Source organism: Pyrgilauda ruficollis, unplaced genomic scaffold (assembly GCF_017590135.1).
Source record: "Pyrgilauda ruficollis isolate IOZ18807 unplaced genomic scaffold, ASM1759013v1 scaffold118, whole genome shotgun sequence".
Lineage (NCBI taxonomy): Eukaryota > Metazoa > Chordata > Aves > Passeriformes > Passeridae > Pyrgilauda > Pyrgilauda ruficollis.
Window position 1 is genome coordinate 1282801 of NW_024510099.1, and position 16441 is coordinate 1299241.

General features: G+C 39.4%; 1 protein-coding gene across 2 annotated transcripts in view; it reads left to right on the forward strand.

The window, feature by feature from the left end:
• ANO3 (anoctamin 3) overlaps positions 1–16441 on the forward strand; it is a 101533-nt gene that overhangs the window by 7906 nt on the left and 77186 nt on the right. Inside the window, exon 1 of one of the 2 annotated variants that reach the window (XM_041484994.1) lies at positions 14247–14299. The exons of the other annotated variant lie outside the window; for it this stretch is intronic. Coding sequence (XP_041340928.1) covers positions 14254–14299 — 46 coding nt within the window. The 5' untranslated portion in view covers positions 14247–14253. Of the gene's footprint in view, positions 1–14246; positions 14300–16441 lie in introns of those variants that run through there. 2 annotated transcript variants of the gene reach the window in all.

Genomic DNA, 16441 nt, shown 5'->3' on the forward strand with positions numbered 1-16441 from the left:
ACAATCTTCCTCTCTGCTCAAATTCCTACATTTTTCCTGGTGTTTGCACGAAAGTAACTTGCCTCATCTGCCCATCAATATTTTTGGTTTAATCTCATTTGGGAATTTCACTTCACATTGCATGGTGGTTTTTGGTGGTTTTTTTTTTGGTTTTGGATTTGTTTGTGGTTTTGTTTATTTTTGTTTGGTTTGGTTTTTTTTAAATCAGTTTTCTCATTCCTTTCCACTTTTGAAGTGATAATTATTTGTAAGTGTAATATATTTTAAACATGCATCTTTGGTTTCTTCCTTAAAATCAGTAGTTTAACTCTTGGTTAATTTCAGTACCTTAACATTTATTTCACCACTTTTTAAATTCTCTGACTTGTTGCTCATTTTGAGACCGCAGCTTTTTCTTGTGGTGCCAAATGGATGATTTTTCCACAGAAACTGTAAGGCTTTGTGCTAACTTGGGCTAGAAAACAACGGGACCTTAAGTTGTGGCTTCCTTGTTTACTCTTCAGCCTTTCCCATCTGGCCCCTTTCGTGGTGTTTCAAGGCTACCAATAGACTCAATGTTTGTTACTATTTTCACATTGAAAAGAGGAAGAACATAATTGTGGAGGCACTGAATTCAGTTTGCAATAATTTGTCAGCATCTGTCATTTTGCAATTCCTTGATATCTTCAAGGTTTGGTTCTTGTACTTCTTGCAGTAGGTACTGATGTATTACAAGGTGCCTTCTCACTGCACGTTCTTTGGCATGATTTTGGGCACTGGAATCAGAGGCAGAGTAATTGGCAGTGTTTGGGAGGTTATACAAAACCTAGGATTGCTTGTAGAATTTCTACTAATCAAAAAATCAGACGTGACCAGTATTGAGACTGGAGTTTCCAGTATTTTCTTAACATAGAAATTGTAGTCTTACAGTTGCACTACAGATGAAGTTATAGAGGTGGTCTCTGTCTCTGCTTTATTTAGAAGTAAGAATTGGAAAGAAAGTTAATTTTTTAATATTGTCTTTTTTCTTGTTGTTGTGGTTTAACCTCTGCGGGTAACTAAGTACCATGCAGCCATTTGCTCACACCTCCACCAGTGGGATGGGGGAGAAAATCCAGAGGATAAAAATGAGAAAAACTGAGGGTTGAGATAAAGACCATTTAATAGGTAAAGCAAAAGCAGTGAAGGCAAGAAAAGCAAAAAAAGGAATTAATTCCTTGCTTCCCATGGGCAGGTGGTCAGCCATCTCTTGGAAAGCAGGGCTGCATCAAATGTAATCATCACTCCAAATGTTTCCCCTTTCTTCTTCCCCCTGCTTTACATACTGAGCATGACACCGTGTGGGGTGGCACATCTCTGGGTCATTTGGGGTGAGCAGCCCTCACTGTGTGCCTTCCCCACTCCTTGTGTGCCCCCAGCCCGCTCTGCTGGGGCAGAGAGAGCAGCAGAAAAGTCGTTTTTACACCATGTGAGCACTGCTCAGCAGTAATGAAAACATCTCCACATTATCAACCCTGTTTTCAGAGCCAATCCAAAACACAGTTTCCACACTAAGCAACACACTCGGAAAACTGTAGTGAATTTACTCAGGAAGAATGCAGAATTTTGCCCTGGCTGAACTTTGTCGCTCCACATAGAATTTTTAGGACAAAAGCTGGAGAGTGGTGGAAAAGCTATGGTCTATTGATGGTGAGGAAGCCCATATCCAGCACTGAAAACATGATCCAACAGTTTCTTTAAAGATGTGATCCTGGCATGTGCATGTCACTGATGGACTCTGGAATCAATCACTAGAAATAGATTAGCATTGTGTTACTTAGATAATGAAATATATTCAGGTAATCTTTTTTTGTTTGCTTTTTTAGGTGTTAGGTGTTGGAAGCCCTCTCTGATTTACTTTACCAGAAATTACTGTGCTAACATGGTGGTTCTGAGAACTTTAGCCTCTGTTCTTATAATGAAATCTTTCTGCAGAACATAAAATTGATTGTTAGGCTTCATGGCTAATTTCTTTTTGTCTTGTGTATGCTCCTATCAATAACCTTTCTGACTCCCTTTCTGCTTAACTACCATGATGGGAGATTTGTGTCTGGATGTGTGACTGTACAGATCAATAGCTAAAATATGCTTTGGTTTTTTTACATCTGTGTTCACAGAATGATTGATTCATTTCTTTGTATGAGTTTTGTAAGAAACAAAAGCTCAGCCTGTGCTTCCTTGAAATCTTTGGACAACGAGTTTCAAGTCTGGACTATGTGATATCCAAGCCAAGTAGAATCTAATAGAGGGTTTTTTTTTTTTGGGGCTTAAAAAACCGAACAAGTTCTAGACTTATCACGGTAAGTGCAGGCCACAGTTCTGGTATTCCTTGACTAAATGGTAATCTAAGTCAGAGTTAAACTCCATGGTGGTTTATGAGGACATGGAAAAAGAATCTTGTCTGTTTGCTGGCTGAAATTTTTCTGGGATTGAGGGGTTTGTTTTCTAAAAGGAGGAAGAGGTGTTTTATTAAGTATTATTTATTGCAATAATTGGTTTCCTGGTTAATGTAACTTGATGAAATAATCAATTGATAAAATATCTGTTATCTTTTATGCTACCTTTTGTCTTTTGAATGTTGTTTTAGTGGCAAGAAGTGTATTTTAAGTTATCAAGAGGGCTCAGTTCTATTGTTTATAACAAGTTTCAATTTTGAAACTTGGCCTTTAGGTTACATTTAAATGTACAGTTCTGTAACTTTTAATATTCCATTTGTTACATGAAAGCAAATTCCACTGTTCTTTTCTGTGCAACAGTCTTCCTATATAAAAGCTATAATTCCACAAATCTTTGCAACTAAATTGAACTGCATGCAAGTGTGTCTCATGAAACAATAGGCAGGTATTTTCAAAATTTTAAAACAATTGAGAACTTCTGGTGGTGCATGATTGATTTTTTTGATTGAAAACTAAATTGTCTTTGGAAATATTTTGGGTGTCAGAAAAGCATTTTGCATTATTTTTATTAACACAATTTTTTTTCCTGTCCAGTAAGGCACAAGGCAGTTAAAGCTAATTCTTTTGCACCTATGCCTTTAAGTTCTGTATTTGCTTCATATAGTGTGAATTACGATGTATTTCTGCTTGCTGCTGTGTGGTTTTGGTGGGGTTTTTCTTTTTTCTTTTTTTTTTTTTTAATAGTTAATTTTTTGAAAAAGGAGTTAGGTTGAAGTTTGTTACTTTATTTATAGACTACCTTGAGATTGTTCTTTTGGCTTTTCCTTTTCTCTTGCTTTGGAAACATGAGTGGCATAAGAAAGGCTGACTGAATGACACCTCAGCTACTGCTCTAGTCCTTATCCCAGGAGAGACCTTGAGCAGATGTCTCCAGCTATTTTCAGGTTTCTGGAGTCAATGGCATAGTAGCCTAAAGGAAAAATTGGTGGAACTAGTTGAAAAAGTGTCTTCCTCAAGTTCTTCCTGGCCCAGATGCCAGAATGGAACAAATAAGAATTGTTTTTGCTGGGGTGTAGCTGGACTTGGCTTGATAGGTGTCCTATTTCAAAGAGCAGGCATGTCAACAGTTGATAAAATGCTGTCTGTCTTTTCAAATAAACAGAAACTCTCCTGTGTTTAGCTCTTGAAGGGAAGAATTGAAGAGTTGAATACAATTAACAGTTTATATAATACGTAAACCCCATACTAGCCTTTTAAACCTGGGGTTGCAAACTGTCCTGACAATTTCTCAGAAAAGTGACATGTTTTCTTTCACAGCATGTAGAATGCACAGATAATTTTATGAGGGCACTGTTTTCTTCTTGCCTGCTTGAAGCCTGAGCTTGCAAACCAACTTGTGCTGTGGCTGCCATCACACAGGACCTTGCCTGTCCAAGGCACTGTCCCAGTGTCACTTGGTGCTCCAGCAGCACTGTGTCCCAAGGACAAAGTCCTCTGCTGGGCTTCCCTTCTGGGGAGGTATGCTGCCTCTTGGTGGCGTAGGAATACTTGGGGTGAAAATATGTTTTGCTACAAACAATGCCCAAATGTATTTAAACCCTTCAATGGATTTTAGATGAGACTCAACATACGTGTGTTATGCAGCAGGGAATGACTGATGGTGGAATGGAAAGCATTAAAGAAATCTCCTGCCATCTGGCATTGTTGATAGTTTGCTGGCATGATGGCTTGCAGATTCCTGTACATGCTGCCTTTGAAAAGATGGGTAAATATTTCTCTCTGCCGTTATCATTAAAAGCTGTAAATATGTTTGGGAGGAAGAGTACAACCAAGATCAGCTATGTGCAGAGGGGAAAAAAAAAAGTCAAGATCTACTACAAAATAACCTGTAGTGATCTACTAACAATTACAGCTTTGACAGGTTTTTTTTGCTGACAATACTTGGTGTGTGGTACTTGCTTAACACTATTTTACAAATGAGATGGCATGAACTTCAATTTATGTTATTATGCTTTCAGCAAGTGCTGTTCTGAGTTAATAAAAATGTCTGTAGTGTCTCTGGCTAAACCAAACATAGCTGTTTACACCATGGAGCAACAGGGTGTAAGAGATGGGGTTTCGTAGTCCACAGTGAAGATCTTCTGGTTTTGATTGTGTGAGCCATTATACTGATTTTACTAATTAATCACAAATGAACAGGGAGATGTCTGGCTCAGATAGAAAACATATTTCTGAATTCCAGTTTTATGATTTTTGCTGCTTCATGCCTGGCCTTTTGTCTCAGTGTACAGGTGCTCCCCAAGGCTTGGGGCTGGCATGGGGTGATTCTGCTCCCATGGGTCCCACCTCTCTGGTGTTGGACTAGCAAGTGGGGTTCAGTTCCCCTCAAAGCAGCTGAAAGATCACTGCTACAGCTCCTTTGAGCCAGAGAGGTGAAAAGCTTTGTTGTGGTTTGACACCACCAAACACCAGGCACCATGGAAGCCCCTGGCTCACCTGCCCTGCCGCAGCTGGGCACAGGAGAGAAAATTGAGGAAAGAGTTCATGAGTTAAGGACCTGAAGAAAACACTCCAAGGGCAAAACAGGCTCATCTTAGAGGTACAAAGTGAATTTATTACTAACAAAGTCAGAGCAGGATAATGCAAAAACTCCTTATGTTTTTGCATCCTTATCCTTTATCTATATATGTGTACATATATGTTGAGGAGAACACTCCATGTGTAGAGACATGAGGTTTGATTCTGTTTTTTCAGAAGGCTGATTGACTATCTTATGATATATATTATATTAAAATACTACATTAACACTATACTAAAAGAACAGAGAAAAAAAATGATCAGAAAATTACAAAGAACAGGAACAAAATAGAATATATAACAAAATCTTGTGACTGTTCACAGCTTCGGTACAGGTGGCTGTGATTAATTATCAAGTGAAAACAATCCACATGGACCAATGGAAGATGCACCTGTTGCATTCCACAGCAGCACACAGTTATTGTTTACATTTCTTTCTTGAAGCCCTCAGCTCCTCAAGAGGGGAAAAATCCTAGCAAAGGATTTTTCATAAAATATCATAGCTACACATATACATATTGCTTACCAACCCATTTTCTTAAGTATTTAGCTTCTTTTTCATGCTTTTTAATATTTAATGTCCTATAGTTTCCACTCTTTTTTCTTACCCTTTGTAAACTGCAGTCTCTGTGTTTGGATCTTAGTCAATTCTTCAGCCTTACAAGATTAAGTAGCTTGCATGTCATGAGTGCTTTTAATCAACTTTTGCTTGTAACTACAAATGATATTCATGCAGCTCAATTTTATTTTGTTCTCCAAATGTGTCTTTCTTTTGGTAGATACTTACAGGAAGAACGGCATTGGAGAGATGCAAGGGAGGTTTTTGCCAAGACATTGCAGAAAACTTGAAAATTGGAAGTAAACTTCCTTTCTGATCTCCCAGCACCACATATGGTATCAATCCAGCCAAATTTCTGCTGTAAGCAGGCTTACCCAGATCAACCCCAGCCTTACCAGTGGGCATCCTCTTGTCTGTTTGGCTGCTGGAGCCTGGTGCTGTCAGAATTCTTACACAACCCCTCAGCTGAGTGTAACTCACACCGAGCACAACTCCTCAGGAAAATTTCTTAATGCCTTTGGCATGTTCATATCAATGCTTTTGCTTCAGCAAAGCAGCTGGGGGGCTCACGGCCAAGAACTGAAGGATGTAGAAGCTGCCATAGCTGTCTGTGATAGTGGGAGTGCTATGTCTCATACAGAGTAGAGTAAACCTCCCAAATTCCAGGTGTCTCCTATCTACCAGATGTTTCTTTTTTTCTTTTTTTTAATCCTATAGAAGTTATTCTGGGAGCCACTGCTTTGTATAAATTATTAAATGTTTGTCACAGCAACAATTTTCACTCAGCTGGAATGACATCAAATACCTTCCCAGTGGTCACATAAATATTCAATTGGTGTGAAATAGGCTTTGGGAGAGCAGAGATTTGAATGATTTCTTATACTTTCCAGAACCTTCACCATGATACTTTGGTACTGGTAGATGCAGTTCCATTAACAACCAAGGAAAAGGGGAGGAAAACCTAGGGCTGAATGCCCAGGTGTGGGCAGGGTGCAGACAGATAAATCCAAGGCCAGGAAGGCTCAGAAAGCAAACATTTGAGGTTTTTAAATTTTTAATATTCCTAATATCTTATCTCTCCCTTACTCCACTGATTGTTAAAACAGGGCCTTGTTGATCCCTAGAGGACAAAATTTATGGATCAAAACAGTATGCAGTTTTAAAATTGTTCTTTTCAATTACTTGTAACTGGATTATTTTCTAATTTCAGCAGCTTCTGTTTAAAAAAAAAAGAAAAGAAAAAAAAATTGGAGTAGCTCCTGCCAGCCACTGCCTTCTGCAAGCAATAGTCTGCTTCCTAGCAATTGTAAAATCTACATCCATGTTATTGTCACATTACCTCTGTGCTATCTCTGTTGCTCTCTCTATCCAGGCCTGTAAAGGAGACTACATCAATGCATGCTTCAAGTCCTGTCTCTGACCTTTTCTGAGAATAAATCCTTCTCTGTGCATAAGATGCTCTAGGTGCCAGGCTGATACAGCTCCACAAGCACAGAGTTCATGTGAGCAATCCCCTGGGAAGGAGGAAGAACAGTACCTGTGAGCTGTTCTGTGAGCATTCAATTTTCTTTATTTTTATCAGTCATCCTTGCGTATTCTTACACTGAAAGAAATACCCCCATGGCATAAATAACTCAGCTAAATAATTAACCAATTTATCTGAAATAAATACAAAGCCCTGCAGGCAGTTGCAGCATGATTCCTTTTCCTGATGTCTCTCCCAGAATCTTCTTCTGAAAGCATCAATACAAAACTGACAAGTGCCTCATATTCAAACAGTTATTGCCCAGAGGTATCAGCAAGCATTTTCCTCCCACCATCCTTGAGCATTGTTTCACACATTTTATTTCTCCAGTCCTGACAGAATGACAGAAATAAAAGGGCAGAAAAAGGTTCAACCATCCAAGGCCACATTCCTTGTTTACCTCAGGTTTTCACCTGCTGCTCTGTTCTGCAAACACATGCTCCTTTTTGCAGCATAAACACTTTCACCGTCTTGTCTCCTTTCCTGCAGAACAATTCCTCAGGGTTATTACCATTTTTCCTGCCAGACACCACCAGGGAAGAGGTTCAGGCATATAAATGCTTGTGGCAGTAGCTGGGGGTTTTTGTTTTTTTTTTTTTTTTTTTTTTTTTTTGTGTATGCATTCCTAACAGGACAGTCAGTTTACAGAGAGTATGATGGGATTTTTCTTTATGGATGTGGAGAAGAAAAAAAAAAGTGATGGCAGAGCTATATAACTTTTAAAGGAGCAGTGAAAAACTTTAACTTTGTGTAATTGTCAAGCTAGATTTGTTCTCTTAGGGTTATTCAGCCTTTGCAACATTTTGCTCAGAACATGAATATACTGTGTATGGTTTTATAAGTGTTTTTTTTTTCTTTTTTTCCTTTTTCATTGAATTTTTCCATGAGCCATCAGCAAATAGGAAATGGATTTATATCCACTAAAAATAATAACTAAGAGGTTCTCTACACAGAAGTAGTGTGAAGGTGATCCAAGACTTGACTGTCAAAACTGCACTAAGCAGTAACAGAGGGTTAACCTCTAAACCAAAGAGCTGACTACCCAGGAGACCAGATCTTAGAGACTAGGCAAGAAACTTTTCCTAAATCTAGGAAGAAATGCCTATATGGCAGCTTTTTTTTTTTTTTTTTTTTTTTTTTAAGTAAGTTTAGACTATGCAGCTAAGGACTATTGTCAATGTCTTGTTTCTACAAGCATCTAGCACAGTAGTTCTTGAGGCTCCTTGTACTAAGAACATGATACTCAAGAAACAATGGGCACATTTGCAGAATAGGCCTACACTGTGAAACAAAATTAGATGATGGATAGTTTTGTCACTGACAATGACTTTTATTAGTCTAGCTGATTATTTTCTTCCTTGCTTGAAAAATGAGGCCGTGATTCAGAAATACATTGCAGCAGTTTGATAGCTGGTACTGCAGAGCTAAAGGAGAATAATTTTTCTTGCAGTTTGCTTCAGATAAAATGTGAAATAAGAAAACTAAGATGGTAATAGAAGAGAAAAATATCACAATATAGAAGTTTTCCTACCTGAAAAATTTGTATAGGTATGTAAATTAGATGCTGCTATTAAAATTCAGTTTTCCTCTACACCTGTTTCTTGACATTAGTGTTTTCTTTATAATCTTTTTGCATTATGATATAAGGGTATTTAGCAATGAACAATTCACTCATTTTTTCACTTTTATATAGGTATGTTCCAAGGATTCCAGTGTATACCAGGCACAAGAATGAGGAACCCTTTAGAATTCTAGTTTAGTGTTTGACCCAAATATTTAACAACATAATTGAGTTTCTTTACTGAGAAAAATGAAATTTTACTAAAAATATGGACTGTAAAGTTTCTTTCTTTGTTTCTCTTTCATGTTAGCTTGATAAATTAATCTCATACTGCAAAAGTAACTCCATTCAGGGATATGATTGGGATGCAAATATGAATGTATAAAAGTAAACTATAAGCTTTAAAGGAAGCATGCAATGGCAATGAGCTACAGAATTGAATCCCAAACACTTTATATCAGAAAACACAGTTCCATGGATTTAACAAAATTCTATCTATACCAGCAGAAAATGTCTCTTAAATTATCATAGAAATGGAATATTAAAACATGGAAATCAGTGAGGTTTCAAGAGTTTGTGTCTTAGCAACAGACGGTAAAATCTTTATCGATATGTTGTTCAGTTTTTTAATTAATCTACTACATACTTTAGCAAATCTGCTTTCTAGACCTTTTCCATAGTGACTGACAGCTTCATGAGAGGATCATTATGTTACTCTCTATGGCAAAATTCTCACTGTTGTCAGTAAGATAAAAAAATTTGGAAACAACATTACTGCAAATATTGAACAAGATGATTTTTGCATTGCAGAACTTTAAGTAGTACAGAACTGCTCTTCTTGAGAGGTGGACTCAACAATTCTGTAAACGCTGATTTTTCATACTATTTAAATGTATTAGATAAAAATTGATAACAAAATAAATAAATTTGGGTGCTGCTATAAATATTTAATGCTGTTATTCAGACATTTTACAGTAAAGAATCACCCTGTCTCCAAATCTTTCTTACCAATTGATAAGAAATTGTACTTCACAAGAATTTTAGATGTTAGTATGTTTGAGAAAGGACATTTAATATCACTTGCTGTTTTGTCCTTCATAAAGCTGCATAAGCATACAGTCAACAAAATCCTTCAGTGTATATATGAAAAATTAACTTGATTTATTTTAATTACAATTTGAAATTGTGTGTCTACTTCCTGTTTTGAATCAATCTGGTTCCAACTCCCTTGAATTTTTTTTTTATTACATCCTTTATTATAGCCGTTGCAGGTCCAACCTCCTGTTCTGCAGCTTTACCATTGCCATCACCAGACTGGGTCAGACACAGCTTTGTCAAGGCATGTTTTGAAAACCTTCAAGGACAGGTATTTCACCTCTTTTTGGGTTACATGGTCTGATGATATATCACCAGTGCTGTAAAAACTTGTTACTAGTGCTCAGTCTGAGCCTCCCATGCCATCATGTGTGGCTATTGTCACTACCCAGATCATTTAGGACTACAAAGGGTTTATTACTGTAGCATTTGCAAGTGGTTTCCCAGCAGTGGTAGGCTCCTGGAACTTCTTGTTTTTCATATTAAATTAGCCTAGTTTATTCAGCTTCTCACAGTTCATTTACTGTAGACCCCTGACCTTCTTGAGTAGCATTTTATGGACCTTTTCCAATTTTGTAACACCTTTCCTGAATTGAGTGGGCGTGAAGTGGGAAAGCCAGACACAAAACTGCAGGTACAGCTACAGTCATGCCAAGTAAAGGAGATTAACACCACTTTCATCTGCTGGCTCCGTTTCTCCTAAGGTTTCTTTATTTATGATGCAAGTGCACAGTTGGCTGGTGTTCAAGGCAGTGCTTCCCATAATGTTCAGGTCCTTTCTGCTAGAGCTGCTGCTCAGCATGAATTGATGCATGGGGATTTTTCAGGGGCAGGATTTTGCACTTGCTGAACCTCATGAGTTTCTTTGGAGTACAGTCCATTTTCTTTCTGGGCAATAGTTAACACTGGCTGTAGTCAACTTTGAGGTGGCTATGTTTCTTAAGGAAATAATTGGCATAAGACAAAACAGGTGAATTAGGTTTTAATTTATGGTTCTATTTCATCTGACTTTCTGAAAAGCACTGTGGAAATACAAAAATTAATTTAAAGCATTAAGTCTCTCTCATAGCCTGTTCTAGTGGCACAACAACTCAGTCCTCCTGTTCTTATAATTTCCAGGTTTTACAGATCTCAAGTAATACAGATTTTCACAAGGCTAAATGTATTATGATGAAGCAAGAACAAATATTATTTCCTCATCTCTTCTGGCAAAGACTATCTCATGAAAAAGGATGTCTATCACAGAGAATTAATCTCACTGTCAAAACTAAAAACCTAAAACTTAGGTTAAAAAATTCAGTATGATCAACCTTGAGCCTTTAAGTCATGATTTTGGTTCTGTTGATTGTCAAGGTAGAAGATTTTAATCTAGTTTTGTTTGATCCTGATCACTCTTTCATTGGTTTTAGAAATGGTTTATAAAAACTTACACAGAGACAAATGTGAGACATAGCATAATATAATTAAATATTTTATTAGACAGTGCTTCTGAGGGTAGGTTTTTATTTCAATGTAGCCCGTGCATATGAAGCCTAAGAAGGTATGCATTTCTTATATATCTTAGCCATCAATCCTTAATTTTTCTGTTGTCTGCACTCTAAAAAGATCTTCAAGCTCTCCTTATTTACCAAAGAACTATATTTCAAGATCCTCATATGATCATACTTTACAATTATTAAACTTAGTTGCCAGTGTGAAGGATTTAAAAATTAATTACCTTTGTAGAGGTATTTTTTTCTTCTCGTTTGCAGACCTTAGCCTCAGCTGTCTTATCCGTAGTTTCATGCACACATACCACCTACTGTTAAAAATAGAGCTTTATAATTATAATGTATATAATTTATAGTTTTCTAGTCTCAGTATTTAATCCTGTACAGGGTTTCTGAGCACTGCCTTACCCTGGCTTTCTCTTCCCATCATCTTGTGTATTATGTCAGTGAAATCTGCTTGAAATCTACTAGTGTCAGTGAAATCTGCTTGACATCTACTGGTCTCACTGAAATCTGCTTGACATCTACTAGTGTCACTGAAATCTGCTTGACATCTACTGGTGTCAGTGAAATCTGCTTGACATCTACTAGTGTCAGTGAAATCTGCTTGAAATCTACTGGTGTCAGTGAAATCTGCGTGAAATCTACTAGTGTCAGTGAAATCTGCTTGACCTCAGGCATTCTGCAAGTCCTTGTGGAGGACTGTGGACCAGAAATTAGAAGGATGGCCCTGAGTACCAGGCAGCTGACAGCCTCTTTTCCAAGAGTGAGTGTGATAATCTCTTTCATCTGTAATTTTACTTATGAGCCCCTCTTCTTCCCCTCTGAATTTTGGAATTACTATCACTGGAGAGCCAGTAATGGCCCCCCTTGGTTTTGTGCTGCTGAGAGATGGAGCATAATGTATACTGCTTTTCTACTTCATAGGCAAGTCAAAAGATTGCAGCCAAGGTTTCCCGAAGAATAGATCTGCCCTAGAACCTGACAAAGGTTTAGACCATTACAGTGGAAGAGCTACATTTCATTCTTGCTGCATTTGCAGATTGCATATGTTTATAGAGCTTAAAGAGTTTTTATTATACTCTGTTTTTCCTGGCTGGCTTTCAGGGTATAGATTTGGTTTTAATCTCTATGAATCCACTCTGATGTCTACATTAAAGCTTGAAAGTAAACAACAAAGATTTTATTCTACCTCTTTTTTTAGCTTGCTTTTAGTTTGCCAGAACTTGTTGATCAGCAAGAGTCAGCTGGCTGACTTATTCTGCCGTGCAACATTTATAGTGCTGTATCTCAGCAGGAAAAAGCTGTTCTCAGAAGCTTTTCTAAAATTGCAGGAGTGCAGAGGAATGCCTCATCTGTTACCTTCACTGTGCAGACAGCCACTGGAGACCAAAAAATGAGTAAGATACAAACTAAAGCACTATAGCTTCTGCATCTTTTTCTTAAACTAACAACAAACCTTCTGCAATTGTTGCAAACCAACCTGAAATGTGGTCAGCTATCCTGAGGAGGTAAGTTTATTTTTTTCCCCCGTATGGTATGAATTGGATGTGTCAGCTGCATGTTATGTAAGAGCAGTCTCTGTTGTACTCTAAAAAAAGTGCTGGGGAATACCTCGCCAGTTTGGATGCAATTTTTATTTTGCCTGCCCTTCTACATGCATGGATGTATTGGTTTATATACTGCTGTTTAATATGTTTTCATAGTGGAAAAACATTCTTACACACACAAAAAAAAAAAGTGTGTATCCATCTTATTTGCTTAACTACACTGATATAGACAAAGTAGTACAATTTATAGTACAGACTGTAGTATGGGGTGGCAATTATGTAATTTTTTTAGCAGACTGTACATGACAAGTCCCAGTCAGCTATGGGGAAGTTCTGCCTTTACTGTCAGAGGAAATCTGACAGGACACAAATGGAACCACAGGCTTCGAAGGAATACTGTAGTGACCTGTGCTAGTTAGGTGATTGAATTAACTTCTGATGAGTAAATAATATCTGCATCCTTAAATGGAGAAGAGGATATAGATACTGCTAGATGCAGGCTAGAATATTTGACTGAATCAATTTAGGAGGACCAAACTCCCCAGATTATTGTAGTAGGAAAAAAAAAAAAGAAAAAATAAACCCAAAACATTCTACAGGAATTGAAGGATGCTATCATAAAACTTATTCAGAATCCAGAGATAATCATGTGTGCTGAGAGCAAAAAGGAAAGAAATTAAGCCCTTTTTAGTTTGAATCTTCTGTTGCCAGAATGAGCTACTGGCATACACTGTAGAGAATGAGGAAATTATGATACAAATAGCCAAGAAATGGGCCACATTAGGCTTGAATTTGTAATTTAGTATCTTGTAAAAAATTATCTGCAGTAAGGTTGAGACTCCAACTTTTATAAAATACATAGAAATAAAAAAAGCTATGATGCAACTTAGGGATGCGGTGTGAGGACAGATGTAACACCAACTTAACTCACAACATTGAGATTCCAATGCAGCCGTTGCCGCGTAAAGCAGGTGCAATTTTTACTTCGCTGTCCTTCGCCTCAATAGGAACACCTGATGTCTTCCAAAGGGAGGCGAGGGTACAGCTAAGCAATAGGAATAACGGGGCTGGGGCCCGCTCCTCCTCAGCGGGGTGCGCACAGCCTTTCCCAGCGATTCCCGCTGGCAGCATTCCCGGCCCGGGCTGCGGGCGGAGGGACAGCCCCGGCTCCGCGCCCGCCCCTCGGGCCCGGCCTGACCGCCTCCCCCGCGGGCTGCGGCGCCGTTCCCCGGGCCGTTCCCTGGGCCATCCCTTTAGCCATCCCCTGGGCTATTCCCTGAGCCATCCCCCCGGCCGTTCCCCGGGCCATCCCTGAGCCATCCCCTGGGCCATTCCCTGAGCCATCCCCTCGGCGGTTTTCCCAGCCGTTCCCTCGGCCTCCGCTGCGCGGCGGGCCGTGCCGTGCCGTGCTGTGCCGCCGGGTGCCCGCCCCCCGCCGCCGCAGCCGGCGGGCTGGCAGCTGGGAGGCTGCTCTCCGCCAGGATGGTTCACCACTCGGGCTCCATCCAGTCCTTTCGCCAGCAGAAAGGTCAGTACGAGCCCGCTCCTCGGGAGGCCCCGCGCACCTGCCGCGCCACGGGGAGGGCAGCCTCGGGGAGGGCTCCGCGTCTGGCCGCGGTGTCCGGGCGGGACCGGCCGCGGGTGCCGCTGGCTCTGTGTGTGCCTGCGCCCTGCCCGGCGGTGCTGCCGTGCCCGGTCCCGCTCTGGAGCACACCGATGCTGTGGGATGCTTTGCCGGGTGCCAGTGCGGCTGCGGCGGGGCCGAGCCCGGAGCTGCCCGCGCCCCGGCGCCGAAGGGCCCGGCCCGGCCTCGGCCCGGCGCCGCCCCGGTTTTTGTGCCCGAGAGGCGGTGCTGCTCTGGGTCTCGCTGTACAGGTGAGTCTGAAGATGCTTACATGCGCGATGCAGACAGGTCGTTCAGCCTCTTGAGTTCACTGCCGTTGTTACTAGGTTTGCTTTTAGGTTTTAGTCTTCGTGTCATCCTGTTACCCAAGTGCAAAAGTAGAGGAAGAATGGGAGCTGTGATTGTGAGCAGGGCTCTGGTGTTGTGGGTGCAGATACAACTTAGGTTCAGTCCACGTATTGAGTTGTTTTTTTGTTTGGGATTTTAATTGCCAAACAGAAGCTCTTTGCTGTCAGTAAATGTAAAGGTGAATTTCCAGTTGTGATTATCATCACTATAAAACCTGTATTGTGTTCGTGTTAGAAAAAAAGGTAATTCTCTCAGTGAACTTTATTTATTTCTTGATCATGGAACCAATATTTTTCTATATTTTTTTCTCTCTAATTCTACTCTGATTGGGTCAGATGAACCAAGATTTCTCTCACTTTGTTCTCTTTCAGTCATTGACAAACATTTTTTTTTTTATTCTTACAGTGCAGTGTACTGTAAATTATAACAGGAAATGGTATTCTTTATACATAAATCATGAGGTCGCTTATTGGATTTTGCCTCATTCAAGTTCTTCTCTTTGACTGGTTACTTAAAAATAAATAATTCAAAGTGCTTTTTCCATTCTGGTAATCCCATAATAAATTTACTTCCTTGCTGTAGAGGTTTTGCATTTAATGCCAGTCTTGTGTGGAGTAATGAGTGGTGCTGTCTCAGACTGTAAAAATTCTAATTTAGTCAGGCTCAAAGGTAATTAATTAGTATAAAAATGTATTTTTTCAACTGTCAAGTCTACATTTATAAAAGCATTAAAGCCTTGAAGCCACTGTGTTAGTCCTTACTTTTTCATAAGACAATATTTCTTACGTTACAGCAATGATTAGCCAGCTCCAGAATCATTGTCAAGGCTCTTGAGAAAAAATGCAGCTGTTCTGTAATAATCTTTAAAAAACCCCAAAACTAACTTTCATTAGTCGGATTATGTATGCCCTTTTCTGACCCAGAGATGGGGCAACTGAGAGGCGTTTTAAAAATTTATTCCATTTTCAGTCTCGCGTGAAGGGTGAGAAAATACAGATGTTATATTTCACACCAACACAATCAGAAGCCATCTATTTCTTAATTACAATACACTGTAAGTGTTTCCTATCAGCTTTAGCCACACCATGCTGTAAATGCCTTAAAGCCAATTATCTAAAATTACCCCTCGTGGGTCCTGCTACAACGCATCTTTCATAGTTCTGTTTCTCCAAAGTATCCAGTCTTATTTGGCAAGGCCATCCTTTGAAACTTGTTTCTTGTTCAATTTCTCTTTCAACAATGTCTGTCAACTTTAACTATGTTCAGGTTCTTTGACTTGTGCTTTATGAAACTCTATGTTTGCACAAGTCATAAAACTTTGTAAAAATTAAGTGAGTTTTGCCAGTTGTTGTTCTCATCTCCTTATTCCCGAAAAATCCCGATTGCGATACCTTGCCAGTCTTGAGGCTTTGGAAAAGAGAGGATGCTTTCATGGAGCTGGGTAACCTGTACAGCATTGCCTAACATGACTGTGGCATTCCCAAAGTTCTCAAATGCAGTGTGCTTTGTACAAAATGTGCCTGAGTTCAGTCTGCTTTTCTCAGCCTAAAGCTTTTAGGAATGGGGAAGGACAACATGAAATCTTGAGCAAAAGGCTGCAGCAAAACTAAGCAAACGGTAAAAATGGTAATCAAGAATTCATCATCTTACCATGAGGTATTGAGAAGAAGCTGAGCATGTGGTACTTTGAAGTTCCTG